We start from the raw sequence: 18,676 nt of genomic DNA, 5'->3' as shown, positions 1-18,676 counted from the left end.
GGCAGCAGAGGTTTAGGACCAGGTCTTTCCATCTCCTAAATGGGCTACTTTCCCGGGTTCTCATCTGCCCCTCACTTCCCTCTAGAGCATGTGCAGAAACTGCCTTCTTGACCGTTGGACCCAGTATTGGTCTGGTCTGCTCAATTCACCTGCAGGGGAAGTCCCTAACTCACCGAGGGTTTGAGACCCATTGGCTTCCCTCATCTGGTTTAGCTGGCCAGTCAAAGTTGTTTCCTGGGGGTGGCCACTGTTGCATGCCGACATTTTCTAGGAATGTGTGAGTTGAGAGGGGAGTGCAGGGTGGGGACCAAAGGTGGATAAGCTACCCCCAAAGGAACATACTGTGTCCCCCAACAGAGGTATTATCCCTCCCCTTACACCCAATACCTCCAAATCTATCTATCATCTATCTGTCTATCATCTATCTATCTATCTATCTATCTATCTATCTATCTATCATCTATCTATCTATCTATCTATTGATATCTATCATCTATCTATCTATCTATCTATCATCTATCTATCTATCTATCTATCTATCTATCTATCTATCTATCATCTATCTATCTATCTATCTATCTATCTATATCTATCTATCTATCTATCTATCTATCATCTGTCTATCTATCTATATCTATCATCTATCTATCTATATCAATCTATCATCTATCTATCTATCTATCTATCTATCTATCATCTATCTATCTATCATCTATCTATCTATCTATCTATCTATCTATCTATCTATCATCTATCTATCTATCTGTCATCTATCATCTATCTATCTATCTATCTATCATCTATCTATCTATCTATCTATCTATCTATCATCTATCTATCATCTATATCTATCATCTATCTATCTATCTGTCATATCTATCTATCTATCATCTATCTATCTATCTATCTATCTATCTATCTATCTATCTATCATCTATCATCATCTATCTATCTATCTATCTATCTATCTATCTATCTATTATCTATCTATCTATCATCTATCTATATCTATCTTTATCTATCATCTATCTATCTCTATCTATCTATCTATCTATCTATCTATCTATCTATCTATCTATCTATCTATCTATCATCTATATCTATCTATCTATCTATCTATCTATCTATCTATCTATCTATCATCTATCATCTGCATGTTTGTCTTATCTATAAAGGTAAAGGTAAAGGGACCCCTGACAGTTAAGTCCAGTAGTAAACAACTCTGGGGTTGCGGCGATCACCTCGCTTTACAGGCCAAGGGAGCCAGCATTTGTCTGCTCCACAGACAGTTTTTCCAGGTCATGTGGCCAGTGTGACTAAGCCGCTTCTGGTGCAACGGAACACCAAAGCCAGAGAAGTGCACAGAAATGCTGTTTACCTTCCCACCGGAGTGGTATCTATTAATCTACTTGCACTTTTTGGCGTGCTTTCGAACTCACTCCGTTGCGGGGATTCGAATGGCCAACCTCTCTGATCGGCAAGCCCAAGGCTCAGTAGTTTAGACCACAGTGCCACCCGTGCCCCAATTGTCAATCTATATATATAATAAAAGACATGTAAAAATGTTGAATCACAGATCACTAGCTAACTGTTCCAGGTGTTGCTTTCTTAATTGCCTGCATTAACCTGGGAGCATAGTGTTTGTTTGTTTGTTTGTTTTAGCACATACAGTAGTTTAAAGGTTAAGATAGAACATGCTTGCTGAATCCCTGTTGGCAGAGCATTTGAAAGGACTGGTAGGTGACACTCAAGGCTCGGTTTTGTGTGTATGTCAAATGAGTCTCACCATCTTTGGGGATGACCAAGAATGCTCCTGCAGATGATCTCGGTGATCAAGGTGGGACAGGAGAGTTGAGGTGCTTTTTAAGGTACCCTGGACCTATGTTGTTAAGCACTGTGCAAATTAATACAAGGACTCAGCAGTCAATGGGCAACCAGTGCAGATGTTCCCTTCATCAATCATGGGCTTAACTAGATGACTTCCAAGACCACCTTCAGCTCTGTGATAATATAAACAAAGAGTATGCATTTTCAACTGAATCACACCCTCCCACCCAGGTGTCAAAATGTATCCAGATTTAGTTGGTTTGGGCCACAACCTTACGTGTGCTTTCTTGGGAGTAAGCCCCATTGGACATACTGAGATGTACACAGTGGGGAAAGGCTACAACGCCCTAATAAGTTTTTACTTTCTGTGCAGAAAGTCCCAGGTTCAGTCCTTGGTATATCCAGGGAAGGTTGGGAGAGCCTCCTGTCTGAAATCCTGGTGAGCTGCTGCCAGCCAGTGTCGGTAGTACTGAGCTAGCTGGAGCAACGGTGTCAGACTCAGTATGAGGCAGCTACCTAGTTCCCCATGACTTACTTTTAAGCAAACTCACATAGGATTCTGCTGTAATCCCATTAGCGTTAACCAGTTGATTAAACTCTCTAGTTTCTGCTTCTGTTTCTCTCCTTCAGCCCTAGGCCACGAATAATTAATATATATAATTGCAACTGAAGGAAACACAATGGTATCAAATCCAATTTAAAAACAAGACTTTGCAACCAAATGCAAGCTGTCAGCAGAAACGTAACAGCCTTGGCTAACAACCTATCACACTGGAACTAGAATGTAGTTCTACTTGACTACATTCACGTTCGTAGTGTCCTTGATGATGACTCACAGCAGCTGGAGGAGCCACTGGGAAGATGACCACTTTAGCCATATCTGGGTTCAAACCTCAAGAAGTGGCTGGTGGTGCCCTTTGGGACTGGCAGGGGGGAAAGGCAGGAAGACCAACAGTAGGTGGTGCCAGAGCCAATGACAGGCAGAGCCCATCCTCCAGGGGTCAGCAAACTTTTTCAACAGGTCTGTCCCTCAGACCTTGTGGGGGGTGGGACTATATTTTGAAAAAGAAAGAAAGAAGATGAATGAATTCCTTGGTTGTTTAGTCGTTTAGTCGTGTCCGACTCTTTGTGACCCCATGGGCCAGAGCACGCCAGGCACTCCTGTCTTCCACTGCCTCCTGCAGTTTGGTCAGACTCATGTTGGTAGCTTCGAGAACACTGTCCCACCATCTCGTCCTCTGTCGTCCCCTTCTCCTTGTGCCCTCCATCTTTCCCAACATCAGGGTCTTTTCCAGGGAGTCTTCTCTTCTCATGAGGTGGCCAAAGTATTGGAGCCTCAGCTTCACGATCTGTCCTTGCAGTGAGCACTCAGGGCTGATTTCCTTAAGAATGGAGAGGTTTGATCTTCTTGCAGTCCATGGGACTCTCAAGAGTCTCCTCCAGCACCATAATTCAAAAGCATCCATTCTTCGGTGATCAGCCTTCTTTGTGGTCCAGCTTTCACTTCCATACATCACTACTGGGAAAACCATAGCTTTTACTATACGGACCTTTGTTGGCAAGGCGATGTCTCTACTTTTGAAGATGCTGTCTAGGTTTGTCATTGCTTTTCTCCCAAGAAGCAGGAATGAATTCCTATGCCACACAAATAACCCAGAGGTGCATTTTAAATAAAAGCACACGTTCTACTCATGTAAAAATCCGCGGGCCGTGATTGGGCCGGATCTGGCCCCCATGTCTTAGTTTGCCTACCTATGCCATCCTCCTCCCCGCTGAGTTCTGCAAGGGGATCACTGAGATTAAGGGAGAGGCAGCCCTCTGCTGTTTATAAATAAGAAAGCAGGCAGGTGGGAGCTGGGGACTGAGATTGGTGGAGCATCACTCGAACTCATTACTGTCCTCAAGCAGTTAGTGCAGGGGTGGAGAGTCTCAGGACATGGGGCCAAATGGGGCCCTCCAGGACTTCTGTTTGGACCCTGGGGCTCTTCCCAACTCACTAGCTATGCTTCATGCACTCATTAAATGGCTGTTCCAGGCTGGAATGTGTTATTGAACTCTGCTAAAGACTCTTGCTCAGTGCTTGGGAAGTTCATCTTAAAAAGGAATTAGTCCCAGTTCACCCCCTCCAAAAAAAAGGGAAAACAATTCCATTCCAGTTGAATTTGGTCCTCAGCATTCCAAATGCCCTCAGCCTTCAGGGATTTTACAAGCTGGTCTGCTAACCCCGCTCCACAGTGGAATGTGAACAATTGCTTTATTTATTTCTCCAAAAGAGTTGTGATTATTAAAAAGCATCATATTTTTTTCAAAAAGCTAAATATGGCGACTGCAGTGGCCACTATCAAACACAGTTAAGTTTGATGAAAACCGTGTGTTTGTGTGTGTATGTATGGTGGAATAAAAACATAAATTGAACTGAATTAAAATTTCCCCAAAGTTCTGCCATACCCCCCCCCCCCCAATTCTGTTCACCTAGAATTTCTAGGAACTATTTCCAGGTGTGATTCAGAGATTTTTGAATTAATTCAGTGAATTCATTAATCTGAATTAGTTTACCCCAAGTCCTGCTATCACTTGCCTGGATGGAGGAGGCTGTGTAGAAGCTAGCCTGCTGTATGAAAGCAACATCTACGTTAACAGTTGCTCCCACTTTTGCCTCTGCTCCTGCCCACCATTGACACGTGACCCCTGGAGGGGTTTCTCAGAACCAAGTCTGGCTCTCAGGCTGAAAAATGCTCCCTACCTCTGGATGAGAAACCCCAGAGAGAGTGGGCCTCTGTTTGGTAGCTGCACCCCCTTAACACTTCCTCTTTGCCTAGCCTCGTCACACTCAATGGATTGGAAGAGATGGATGGATGGATTGGCAGGAGCCTTCACTGCATCCGCAGCTCCCTTGCCCTCTGTATGATTTAGAGCAGGCATAGGCAAACTCGGCCCTCCAGATGTTTTGGGACTACAACTCCCACCACCCCTGGCTAATGGGACCAGTGGTCAGGGATGATGGGAGTTGTAGTCCCAAAACATCTGGAGGGTCAAGTTTGCCTATGCCTGATTTAGAACCCTTCTTGCTCCTGCTGCTGTAGTCAGGAAAAATATATAGAATGCCCTCTTTCCCCCAAACAATCAGTGATTAAGAAAGGATCAAGCAGGCATGGACAGCCTGTGGCCCTCAGCGTAATTTCCAAAGCTCTCCACAAGCAACCAGTTCGGACTTCTGGCGAGAGCAATTCACTTTTGGCAGTTTGCTGGGTGGGGAGGAAGAGTGAAAGAAAAGGGAATGGGTGTAAGAGAAATAATGTGTGTGAGAAGGGGATGAGAGAGAGAGAGAGAGAGAGAGAGAGAGAGAGAGAGAGAGAGACCACCCACTTTTGGATGTGGCTCCACCCACCGCTGTCTTTGGTCCTGCCCACTGATGGAATGTAGCTCTCAGTGGATTATCCCTGAGGAAAAGTGGCTCTGATGGGGAAAAAGACTGTCCAAAAAAGAAACCTTTTTTGCATACATTTTCACAAATGCAACACTGGAATACAGAGTGCGGATTTTCTTCTGTAACTTCCTCACAGCAGAGATAGTGCTTGACACAAGAAGACGCAGGATGGTATTGCCTGTCTAATAATGCAGAAGACGTTTTTCTCTCTCGAAGTCTCAGCGGCGTGACAGCTTTTCTCATACCTGGGCAGAGCAGTTAAATTGTGTTTCAGGATGTGATGAAACTTTTTCATTGAGCACCAGGGTTCTGTTGTATTAGCAATTAAGACTAAATCATTCTGAATGAGGATATCTCTCAACCTTGTTTAAATTATAATTTAGCTACAGATTTTCTCGACTCTGAATATTATATGTGCAATAAACTTGCCCGTCAATTCTGGGCCCAAGAGGGTCCCTTAGGAGAATGTCACTGTTGTGCTTGGAAAGGCGTCTTGAAGAATCTTCTGAAATGTGATAGTTTTGATTAGCCTCCCCACAATCTGATGCTCTCCAGATAGTACTGGAGTCCCTTGAGTTGGGGGGCTCTGGAGCAGTTTCAAGAAAGGTTAAATGAACTCCAGAATACTTTCATTTCCACTGGAGATGTTCCAGTTTTGGTTCTTAATTATATCAGCATATCCCCAAAGCTTGGCAGAATAGTTTTTAACATTTTCTTCTGATTCTAAAGACCAAAGAGCCTTGCTGGATCAGATCAAGGATCTACCTAGTCCAGCAGTCTGTTCTCACAGTAAAGGTAAAGGTAAAGGTAAAGGGACCACTGACCATTAGGTCCATTTGTGACCGACTCTGGGGTTGCGGCGCTCATCTCGCTTTATTGGCCAAGGGAGCCGGCGTACAGCTTCCAGGTCATGTGGCCAGCATGACTAAGCCGCTTCTGGCGAACCAGTGCAGCACACCGAAACGCCGTTTACCTTCCCGCTGGAGCGGTACCTATTTATCTACTTGCACTTTGACATGCTTCGAACTGCTAGGTTGGCAGGAGCAGGGACCGAGCAACGGGAGCTCACTCCGTCACTGGGATTCAAACCACCAACCTTCTGATCGGCAAGTCCTAGGCTCTGTGGTTTAACCCACAGCGCCACCCGCAACAACTAATAGTCAGGGCATTCTGCCATTGATCTTGGAGCTAATAAAGTCACCACCATTGTTAGTAGCCATTCACAGTTACGTCCTCTGTGAATTTGTGTAGTCTGAGATAGTTCAAAATGGGATTTAGCATAACTTCAGCATTATAAAATTTTTGCAAGTAGGATTTAGAATTCTAGACTGCAGCAATGGGCTGGCTCCTGGGAAATCCCCAAAATTTGAGTTTATAAGAGATTCATTGCATATGGCCCAACTGTCCTTATTTACCAAGAATGGCCTGTAATTTTTGTTGCCCATTCTTCCCTACTTTGTCAGTGTATTTGCCCTGGGGATGGGCATGGCATGTTAGAATCTTGCTATGCAAGGCTTTTTTTCCTAGAAAAAATGGTGCTGGAACTTGTTGAGTTTTTTTAAGGGACCTTGCCCCTAAAAAAGCTTCTTTTTGCCCACCCGTCCCACCATTGCACTGCACCAAACCATCCCTCCGCTGCAGCCTGCATCACTCAACACAGAGTGCTGTGCCAAGTGACGGAATATGTGCTGGAACACACCAAAGAGGTACGGGAACTCCGTTCCGGTGAGTTCTGGCTGAAAAAAGCCCTATTGCTGTGTAAGCCGCAACTCAGGACTCAGCTACATTAGTAAAGAAAACACCCCAATGCATTGGATGCATTATAAACATGCAACACCAGATGGTGACAGAGAGCAAAAAAAAATTATGCATTTTTTACATAGCGTTTCTTTTCTTTTATTATAATGATCTAATTTCTGACTTATTTATAGCGGTTTTTCCCCTGTGTGTAGATCCATCCCGAGTCCTTTGTCTTTGTGTGCCGTTCTGCAGGAAGATGGGGGAGCACAGGTGTGCATGGAGGTGCAGACCAATCCTTTTCACTCTCTCTGTGCCAAGCTGTGGGTACATGAGGCTGGCTTGGGAGGGGCAAAACTCAGGCTCCAGGGCAGGGTTTGCTCCCAGGTTACAGGGCCAGCCCTCCCATGAGGCAGAATGATACAGCTGCCTTAGGCGGTAGATACTAGGAGATGTCGGCATCCCGCCGATTGCCTTTAAATGAGGCTGCTCTAGAATCATAGAATCATAGAGTTGGAAGAGACCACAAGGGCCATCGAGTCCAACCCCCTGCCAAGCAGGAAACACCATCAGAGCACTCCTGACATAAGGTTGTCAAGCCTCTGCTTAAAGACCTCCAAAGAAGGAGACTGCACCACACTCCTTGGCAGCAAATTCCACTGTCGAACAGCTCTTACTGTCAGGAAGTTCTTCCTAATGTTTAGGTGGAATCTTCTTTCTTGTAGTTTGGATCCATTGCTCCGTGTCCGCTTCTCTGGAGCAGCAGAAAACAACCTTTCTCCCTTCTCTATGTGACATCCTTTTATATATTTGAACATGGCTATCATATCACCCCTTAACCTCCTCTTCTCCAGGCTAAACATGCCCAGCTCCCTTAGCCGTTCCTCATAAGGCATCGTTTCCAGGCCTTTGACCATTTTGGTTGCCCTCCTCTGGACACGTTCCAGTTTGTCAGTGTCCTTCTTGAACTGTGGTGCCCAGAACTGGACACAGTACTCCAGGTGAGGTCTGACCAGAGCAGAATACAGTGGCACTATTACTTCCCTTGATCTAGATGCTATACTCCAATTGATGCAGCCCAGAATTGCATTGGCTTTTTTAGCTGCCGCGTCACACTGTTGGCTCATGTCAAGTTTGTGGTCAACCAAGACTCCTAGATCCTTTTCACATGTACTACTCTCAAGCCAGGTGTCACCCATCTTGTATTTGTGCCTCTCATGTTTTTTGCACCTTGTCAAATGCCTTGCTGAAATCAAGGTAGGCTACATCCACTGCGTTCCCTTCATCTACCAGGCTTGTAATTCTGTCAAAAAACGAGATCAGGTTAGTCTGACATGACTTATTTTTCAGAAATCCATGCTGACTATTGGTGATCACAGCATTCCTTTATAGGTGCTCACAGACCGTTTGCTCTGCACCTCCTAAGGTAGTCTTCTTCCTCAGGTACAGTAGAGGGCGATGCCCCATTGCCAGTGGTTGAAAGGAGATTCAGCAGCCAGCCTGGTCAGGTTGTTAGATGTGAAAGTGGGCAGGGGGCATCTTGCCCTTCACCTCAGGTTGCAAGTAAAGGGGCTAAGCTCTGCCTCCACAGCTGGGGACAACAATGCTTCTTGAATATCTGGGATAGCTCAGTCAGCAGAGCATGAGACTCTTACTCTCATGATGATGGGTTCGAGCCCCACCTAGGACAAAAGATCCCTGCATTCTACAATTCTATGAACCTTCTATGGTCTGCAGGGGAATTCGCTCAAGCCCTCAGAGGAGGGCTCAAGTCCCCTTTTGGCTTCATAATTTCCACCTCTTGGCTTTCCTGCCAAGCGTTCTGGTTTCCCTTTCCTTTTGTTTGCCAAAGCCATGCTGTTTGTGCGGAGTGCAATGCTCTAATAAGCTATTTCATACCTGCTGCATCCTGGCATGGCTGACAAGGAGGAAGGGAGGGGGTTAGACAATGCATCTGGAAAAGGTTATATAAAAATAGCAGCAGTGGAAAAATTAAAAAAGCTCACAGGAGCGATGATGTGTGATTCAGGTACAGTTTTAAAAGGAAAGCTTTGTGGAGGTGTTGGACGGGAAGGGAGGGGGAGAGCACAAAATGCTCTCAAGCCCAAAAGGGGAGCCTGTTTTTTCCCTACAATGTGAGTGAGCTGTGGTGAGTCTTTGGCTTGCATATTCTCCTCTATCCTCTTTCATGCATATGGAGGGAAAACTGGAAGCTTCTGTACCTGATTTTCAACGAAACAGAGTTACCTGTGACATACAAACACAGGGAACTGTGGTTTGATGAAACTCTAGTTAGGAAGAGCAAATGAAGCAGCCAATTCTAATCCTTCTAATCTCCAACCTGGTTAGAGCACAACTTTCTGCATCCTTGAGCATTGGCCATGATGGCTGGGGCTGATGGGGGTTGTAATTTCAAAGATCTCGAGGGAACCAAATTGGGGAAGACTGAACTAGAGTTTGAAGAAACTACAGTTTTCCAAGTTTGGGCATCAGGTAGAACTGTGGCTTGTTTAAAACCATAAATGGAAGCTTCTGATCTCCTTGTTGCAGGTATGAAAAGAGGATCACTCCGTGTTATCATTGCAATTTTTGCTAGTGATGTTGCAAGGTAGCAGGTCCAAAATGTGAACTCTCTCTAGTTCCAAAGGTCTGGCCCATTTGACATCAGATCCACCCCTGTTTGAGTTGGATCATACATTACCCTGTTCCTTCCCCACAACCCTCCCTGCCAATTTCCCCCCACTTTCCCCATGCCCCCCCCCAATGCCTTACACTGAGACATGATCTTTTTCACAAGGCTCCACAGAGAGTTTCCTGTAAAGGAGTAACCTTATGGTGGAAAGCCACTTGCAAATCACCATCACCAAATGATAGGAAAGACCATCATAAAAGAGAGAGGGGGGACACTGATTTGCAGAACATTTGCACTTGCAAATTATCTGCATTGATACAAAGGCACATGAGCACCCATAGAGCAATAAATAGTGGAGGTTGGGGGTGGCTTGGTGCGGGTCCACAAATCCTTCTGATTGTGCTGCCTGGGGGGGGGGGTTGTCCTTATGCCCAACAGTTCCTGATCACAGGTTTGGATGGCGCTCTCTGAATTCCACTGATTCTCCCCTGCATTACTCTGCTGTGACTAAAACACAGGTGTGGCACAAAAGAGGAGCCTCCCAGTTTGATAATGTATCAGATTCAGTGCTTAAATTCTGGTGTCCAGAAAGATTGTAATGTGTGTGTTCATGCGCTTTGGGAAGTGAGGGGACTACCCAGTGGAGAACTACTCAGTGGAGGCTTGTCCATAAGAGCAAAGGGTGTCCTGCCCCACCTGTCTGTCTTGTGTCATGGGCTGGCTGGATTCAGAGGAGTGGTGGGAGGCACCAGTGGGGGAACCCCCGAGGGAAGAAGGCACAGAGCCCAGGGATGGGAGGGTGGGATGACAATGAGTGGTCAGAGGGAGACAAAGGAGAAGACTAGGAGGAAGAGGTGTCGGAAGCTGAAGAGGTAACAGTTTAGTGAGCAGGAAAAGGCTGCAGTAGGGAGCATTCCAGAATCAGAGGCAGAAGTGAAGGTATGAAGAGGGCAGAGCAAAGACAGACAAGATGAAGGAGCCTCAGATTGCTTGGGAAAGGACTGAGGGAGGAGGAGACTTAGAGAACTGTGAGAACACATTGTGTCATTGGGGCAAGAGCTACCGGGAAGAGTGGCTGTGCTCAATAGGCCTGGCCTTTTGAATAAAGAGTCATCTTCACTGACACTGTGTGAGTTATTACTAACTTGCTCCTAGCTCCCGCCCCTGGCATCTTACATCCAACTGAGCCAAGGGGGTGGCACTGTCTGTCATCGTCTTCTTCCTTAGTCTTCCCGTTATTGGCTCTGGCGCCACCTGCTGTTGGGCTCCCTGTCTTCCACCCTCCCGATCCCAAAAGGCACCAGCCACTACTGGCCTGGCATGATGCTAACCTGGGAAGACAGTGAATGAAATCTGCGTCTGTAGCAGACAACCAAGCATGTCTGCTGAAAACCCAGGAGGTTTTCTGTAAGGAGACGGCACCCCTGCAGGCCAGAAGCAAATAGCCAGTTGACAGGAGATGCATTGTCAGCAAATCTCTTCAGAAGCCCAGTTGAGTAAAAATAGCATCACCGAGTGTCCTTGGATGGACAAGACATGTGTTGCATTGCATCCTGGCTGAAGGGCGGGGAAACGCGGCAGTTGGCTTGAGCAGATGGGAGTGTCAGCATTTATCCGATCTGGCCTGTTAGGGACGAAGGACTGGGCTCTGAAATCACACAATGGGTGGCAATGGGAAATATGTAAACATGCTTAGCTTCCACCTAATCAATGTGACTTTTGCACTTTGCTGCAAATTGTGTGTTTTAACAAATTCTTTCGAGATCTTCGCTCTCCCTATGACCTAATGGGTGGACAGACTGGGAGGGCTGGTACCTGTAGGCAGGGAAACAGAGACAGGTGAATGGTCTGAAAGTTCAATATAGGCTGTGTGGCAAGTTCCTCACATTGAGTATCTAGGCCGCAGTTGGCAGCTTTAGAGGAGCAAGTTGAATTCTACTCGAATGCCCGTGGTACTGGGAAGCATCAGTACCACCCACTGGCCATTTGTGGCAGCAGTGCTGTGGTGCTGTAGAAAACTGGGAGCGCTGCTTATTACGGGTTGTGCCAATAAAAAAAATATAGATTAAATAGATAAGAGGGTAGTCTGGCTTGTGGAGAAGAGCAGATCAGTCCAATCCATTTCATATACTTAGAGCTGAAACTGAACTTGAACCAAACCTGAAATAGTTTTTGATGGAGTAATGAATACTAAGTTGGATAGAATAGATGATCAGAAAGAAAGGAGAATTTGGAGGTGACACCACAAGAATGTTTGAAAGAAATTAAACCCCTATTCCAAATTGGCATATAGTGACATAAGCACCCCTATGATAGGCAGTAAAGCACCCAGGTCTTATTCATTTGTATTATTTAATAATAAGTGGTTTACAACCCTTATCATACAATACAAACCATAAAATATTGTTTGCTTGATTCCTTAGTCTTTATGCCTTTTCATATGAAGTAACTTCAGCCTTACAGCAGCAGATGCAGTTCAGAATGCTGTGAAGTACCAAGTGGATGCGAGCAGAACTGGGACAAATACCATAGCCCACCTTAAGTGGCTACCCACCTTGATTCTACTCTCGGGCACCCTGCCAGCCTATATCTACTTTAGGGAGGGATGAGCAGAAGAGTGCTCACCCCCAAAATGAATTGGAGCCCACCCCCCCTTGGAGCAGGGCAGGACCAGCATAGCAAATGACATTAGAAACAACTTCATTTTAGAGCAGGGAATTCCAAAGCTCTCATGGGTATTGGTGTGCCTGCCAGTACCTTCTATGGTGCCTGGGAAAGTAAATATCCCATCAAAAACCCACAATGCATGAGAGACTGTTAGCTTTTCCTGCTTAGTTCCTATCTGCATTTGCTTGGCCTCTCCTACATACCTCCCACAGTAGCCATTTTGTGCTGTGCCACACCCCTACAGCAGCCATTTTGTGACTGGTGCCCTCAGTATTTTCTCAGAATTCCAGATGTGCCCACCGGCTCCAAAAAGTTGGTGACCCCCCATTTTGAAAGAAGGTAGAGAGGCCCACTGGGTCTGTTTGTGCTTAAGAGCATGGGAGTTGATCCCTCCCTGTGATCCAAGGGATAAAAAGATGATGCCAGTGTAGGAATGCTCTTTCGAAGGTTGAAATTATCCCACCATTTGAGGCATTTTCCATGTTTGCCTGAAACATAGAAGGGGATCTGATTCATTCTGGGGACAACCAATCTTCTGCTCTTGTCAACCCTAAGGACAACTATGTAAGTGTTTTGGGGACCAGCAGCCACTACAGTCACCAGGAGGCTTCTCCCTCCCTCTGTCATATGAAGCCTCATTAAGAGGCAAATCTATGAACCAGGGTGTCTATCTATTCTCCTTCAAAGTGGTTGCATCTGTAGTTCCTTGTGGATTGCACAGCTTGCTCCATTTTAATTCTGATTAAATATTTAAACAACCTGCTCCTTGACTCAATGAGCGGGTTGTCTTCCTTGGCAGTTTGCCCAACCAGGGAACCAGGGACAGCCACCAAGGGTCTGATTTGCATCTTGCTGAATGCTAGTCTAAACTTCCATGGAGCCAGTGGAGTAACAAGAAGGGTGAGGTGTCGATTGAGGCTGCAGGGTAAGGACTGGGGGAAGGGGAGCTTTCTATGAGAAATGAATGAAAGCTTCCTTGATAAGCTAAATCCAACCAGAGAGGAGATCAGCATTGTGAGAGGGCTCCTTCCAGAAGGAAACAAATATTCATTCTCTTTTAGATGTGGTTCTTTCAGTTTTGGGGGTCATAAATTAACACACACATGTTCTTAACTGGTTCCAGTTAAGGGCCTAAGAAGATCAGAGCAAGACTCTCCTGTAAGCCACGGGCTATTGGATGCCTTCAGTACCTGCCTTCCTGAATGCGCATAGTGAATGGGCCTAGTTTCAGTTGCTTAGTGCCTGCAGGGTGCATTTTCCAGGGTGCATTTATTTATTAATTACATTTATGTCCCAACATCCCTCCAAGGAGCTCAAGGTGGCGTACATAGTCTTCATTTCCTCTCCAAATTATGCTTACAACAGCCCCATGAGGTAGGTCAGACTGAGAGACACAATGTGTGTGCATTCTTACAACACTTACGTTCACGCCTTGTGAAGCTGCAGGCCAGTCGGTGTTCCTGGGTGCGTAAATTAAGAACATATGCTCCGGGACCATCCACTGGGGCCTCCTGTGAGATTTCTTTTTTTTTTTTTTATAAGATATTTATTAAGATTTTCAAGATATTACAAAAGAAAAATAGAAAAAAGAAAAATACAAAATAAAAATAGTTAAAAACAACTCAATCTTTCCATCACTTATTTTTCATTAGCTTGTTTCCCGGACCTCCTCACGCCTCCCTTTTTTGTATTCCAGTTCGGTTTGTTGGTTCAGCAAATCCTTCCCCTCTTTGTTTATCCTAATCTTTAATCTTAAAATATTGTAACGTTAAATTTTTACCTGTTAGTAATCCATTTTTCATATTCCCTTATAGTATTGCAGCTAAAAACCACTTAATTTCTATCCAACATCATTCTAACATTCATTAATTTTGCAATATTTCTGTAAATAATCTTTAAATTTCTTCCAGTCTTCTTCCACCGACTCTTCTCCCTGGTCTCGGATTCTGCCAGTCATTTCTGCCAGTTCCATATAGTCCATCACCTTCATCTGCCATTCTTCCAGAGTGGGTAGATCTTGTGTCTTCCAATACTTTGCAATAAGTATTCTTGCTGCTGTTGTGTCTTGTGAGATTTCTCCTACCCCCAAAAGGCGTCATGTAGAACTAACGCTGTGCCTGTTCTTTTCTTGGTAGAATTAAGGCTGCTTCAGGTGTGAAGATAATAGACATCCGAGTCAGTGATCCGGACCAGTGGGGAGTTCAACAAGACGTGGACAATGGGAGGACACAGACCACCGCCACCATTGTATGTGAGCACATCAATCCAAATGCAGAGAGCAGGTAAGAAATCCAAGCTGAGCTGCATGCAGCTGCCATTTCTAGTTAAAAGACAGTGGGGTAAAATTCAGATGCTTTTATTGATCTTTACCCTTGAATAGGAATCAATTTCTTTTTGTATTTCCAACATGAGCACAGCTTTCGAGTGTTGGGAAAATGTTCCAGGACTGGGGGCAACAAAGAGTCTTGTGGTGATGTCTTAAAGGCTAACAAATGTCTTATGGCATAGATGTTCATGGACTAGCGCATGGTTAGTTTGTCCCAGTCATAGAAGCACAACAGCATGGCTTAGATTCCCTTTTCTTGCCCATGGAGCTGTCCAGCAGGGCAAGGAGCTGACCGAGACAAGACTGCTGAAATATGCAGAGAAGGTGTTTCTGCCTAGGAGCTGGGCACAAGGAGATGTTGCACCAGCAACAAGATAAAGGATGTAATAGCTGGCCTGGCTGCTTCTCCAAAAGTCAGCCAGCAGTAAATCACACCATTCAAGTTGGAGTTAACTATTTAATAGCATCCCCTGGGTAGGGATAGATGACTCCTTCAATCTTGCTTTCCCTCATTTTTCCCGCTTTAAGCTGAGTTCTCTACATTTCAGCATCAGTTTGCATTATTTTTAAAAATATATTTAAAAATCTTCATAAAAATTCATCTACAAATTTATACTAATATACACATCTTTGTATGCATTTTGCATTTTTGCACACACACACCCCGACATAATCCGTGGTTGTATGTTTCGTAAGATAAGCATCATTACACACACTCTCATCTTGGTATCTGCATTTTTCTCCATATTATTTGGCTGGAGAACTGCATTGCAAAATCCAGAAAAGCGTGAGTTTCAAATGATGGCTGTGTTTCGATTCACACACTGTTTTGGAAAGATGCACCTTTAAATGGAAAGAGAATCAAATTTCTGCCCCCATCCCTACCTGTTGGACGAAAGGTCATTTTGAATCCTGATTCTGTCTTCTGTGGCATTGCACTGAATATCTTCCCCAACCCTTCCTCCCTGATGCTGGAGGGCTGCAACTCTGGGGATGATGGAGTTGGCATCCAAACCATCTGGAAGGCAAAATTTAGCTGTCCCTTGCCTGAAGTATGGACTTTGACTGGAAACCTATATAAGGCACCATTTCTGATCCCTCTCAAATCATTCTTCTGCCCCTCTGCTTTGTCATTTGCCAGCCACAGCTATGGTATGGAATAATGTTTTAAAAACAGCAGCTCTATGGAAAGCAAGCCTTGTGAGGAACGGTTGAGGCTAAATGGAGAAGACTGAGCAGTGATAGGAGAGCCCTATTCAAATATCTGAAGGGCTGTCACATGGAAGACGGGGAAAGCCTGTCCAAAAAGAGTTGTTAATTTGTCCCTAAGCTGGACAGTCAGAAGGGTTACTCAACATTAAGCGACAGGTTTAGATTTCCCCATTACTGTGGTTGTGACTTGCATTCCGTTTAAGAACTGCATGGTAGAAAAATCACATTAATAGAGAAATATTGAGGTTAAAGGGAGAATGAAATGTAATTTTCATCTGGAGGAGAAAAAAAAAGTATTTTAATTGAAGCAGGGCTGTGTAAAACAGAGAGGTTAGCCTTAAACTTGGTGAGAATGTTGGAAGTTTGGGCTAATCCGTGAAATTATACCTGTCACAGTAACTTAGTTTTTATTAACACCATTTTCTGCTCCATGTCGAACTTCTAAATTATACAAAAGCAATAAATCTCAAGTTAATTAATACCCTGACCCTTTCCTTTGTGAGATTAGTTTTAATATTTTTTTTAGATTAATTAAAGTATGCAAATAGAAAACTCCAGAAGATCCATTCCAGATTTGCAAATATTGTTGCTCTACAAGTAAATATTTAACTTTGATCTTCCTTTTCATTTGGTGTTCCACCTTTCCTTGCTGTTAGTTTAGTACTGCGATGGGAAACCACAAGTCTGGGGGCCATATGTAGCCTTCCAGGCTTCTCTGCCCTGCCTTTGGGAATCTCCCCAGCCACCTCCCCCCCCCCCAGGGCACAGCCCTCACCAACCCTGCTTCACACCTTCCTTGACTGCTATGCACCCTTGAACTTGGATAATGGCTGTTACTGCCCAGACTGGTGACACAGGGTTGCCCGGAAGGGAATGTGGCTGGAAAAAGGTTGCCCACCCCTGGTTCATAAGATTTAGTTACCCCATAACAAAATGAAAGGTATTCTCCCATCTCCTCAAAGCTTTCATAGTAGGTCAGTGTAGTCTGTGAATCTGCTACTCCTCTTTGCAATGTAAGAACCTGCTTTTAAGTTCTTGACCCCATAGCTTTCTAAAATTACTGTTGAAAAAGCTAGGTACCAGCATCCTACTTCTGGTAAGCCTCTGAGCATGTCAGGATAACTAATTGGCTTGGAAGAAGAGACAATGTGACAGAGATGGATTGCCTCCTGGGGCGGGGAGTGTGTGTTTGTTTGTGTGTGTGTGTGTGTGTGTGTGTGTGTGTGTATGAGAGAGAAGCCTATATTTGTAAGCAGGCTGTGACCATTCCTTCGGAGAGTTTAGGGCAGGCCCTGGTCTGCCCAAACACATTTTTTATTTTATAATTTATTGTTATACTATAATCTTATTTATTTACCAAAATGGAGCCATTTTGGACTCACAGCTATCCATGGAAGTGCAGGTTAGTTCTGTGTCCAAGGCAGCTGTCTATGAGCTCCAACAGGTGTGATGGCTGACACCTTACCTGCCTGTACACCGTCTCACCAGGGTGGTGTATGTTCTGGTTATCTCCCGCTTGGACTATTGCAATGCACTTTTTGTGGGGCTGCCTTTGAAGGTGACTTGGGAACTACAACTAATCCAGAATGTGGCAGCTAGACTGGTGATCGGGCGCGGCTGCCGGGATCATCTACATTGACTCCCGGTACGTTTCCGAGCACAATTCAAGGTGTTGTTGCTGACCTTTAAAGCCCTAAACAGCCTTGGTCCTGTATACCTGAAGGAGCGTCTCCACCCTAATCGTTCAGAGTGACTGGGGCACCCCTAACCTCCAAACCCAAACTAACCCAAAACCCTAACCCCCTAACACTAACCCTAACTTCCTGACCTCTAACTCCTAAGCCTAACCCCAACCGTCAGGTTATAGCTGAGATGGGCATGGAGCTATATCTGAGGGCAAGTCATGCCAAAGAGGGTGGTGGCTGGAAGAGTCTCCCTGCCCACTTCTCCTCTCCTTCTGCACCACCTAAGGATTTCAGAGAATTTCACCAGGAATGAAAACGAGAGCAAATTGCTGCAAATTGCACATCTGCCTGAGGTCAGAAATGATGATCATGTGTCTGAATATTGCAAGTCAATGTTTTCTTAGTCTGTGAACATTCATAAATAATTGCATTGTTTTCCCATGTTGTCTTAGGTGTTTCCTCTGCTATGCCCTGACGTTAATGTCATAATTGAGGACATATTTAATTTCATTAGTTCTGGTCGCAGCACATAGCAAGATGGATAATGTCAGTTTTAGTGCGAGCTGAACTGCAGTGGAACAGAAACACGGCTGGCTGCAATGTGCATAGAATGGGACAGAAATTGCTGCCTCCTTATATAGTGCCAGGCTGAATCAAATGCAATAGGAAGACAGGAAGCTGCTTTGTACTGAGTCAGATCCCTGGTCCAACTGACTGCAAGCAGCTTTCCAGGGTTTCAGGCAGGGGACCAGCCTGACCTGGAGATTGAACCTGGAACCTTATGTATGCAAAGCAGATGTTCTGCCACTGAGCTACAGCTCTTCCCCTAGTCAAAGAACGGCTACTGTGGCTCTGAATGCGCTCTTGCTTTCTCAGTTTTGACCTTGCAATGGGGATTTCAGAACCCTAAATCGTCCCTGTTTGCAAACCACAACACACACTTATCAAGGAAGCCTTGAAATTATATGCACATTTGAAAGGAAAAGCACACTCTGCCGACCAACATTATCAAAGACTGGGATACCAGCATATGTAGTATGTGTCTGACTACTAAAGAGGTGAATTCATAAACGTATTCTGAACAATACAAAAAGCCAGGAAAAGGCTTTAATCTATGAATTGCAACAACCTTGGACAAAATGGATTTCTAATAGAATATAATG

At 44.8% G+C, this 18,676-nt stretch overlaps 1 protein-coding gene across 2 annotated transcripts in view; it reads left to right on the top strand.

The window, feature by feature from the left end:
- Positions 1 to 18,676, top strand: part of TMEM132B (transmembrane protein 132B) — a 354,214-nt gene that overhangs the window by 143,496 nt on the left and 192,042 nt on the right. For both annotated transcript variants that reach the window (XM_080985082.1, XM_080985083.1), the window contains one exon: positions 14,426 to 14,572. In XM_080985082.1, the coding sequence (XP_080841208.1) occupies positions 14,426 to 14,572 (147 nt within the window). The remainder of the gene's footprint in view (positions 1 to 14,425; positions 14,573 to 18,676) is intronic.

This window comes from Podarcis pityusensis, assembly GCF_964106645.2.
Source record: "Podarcis pityusensis genome assembly, chromosome: 16".
In the NCBI taxonomy this organism is placed as follows: domain Eukaryota; kingdom Metazoa; phylum Chordata; class Lepidosauria; order Squamata; family Lacertidae; genus Podarcis; species Podarcis pityusensis.
The sequence above is the reverse complement of the archived record's forward strand: the minus strand, read 5'-3'. Positions and strand labels throughout refer to the sequence as shown.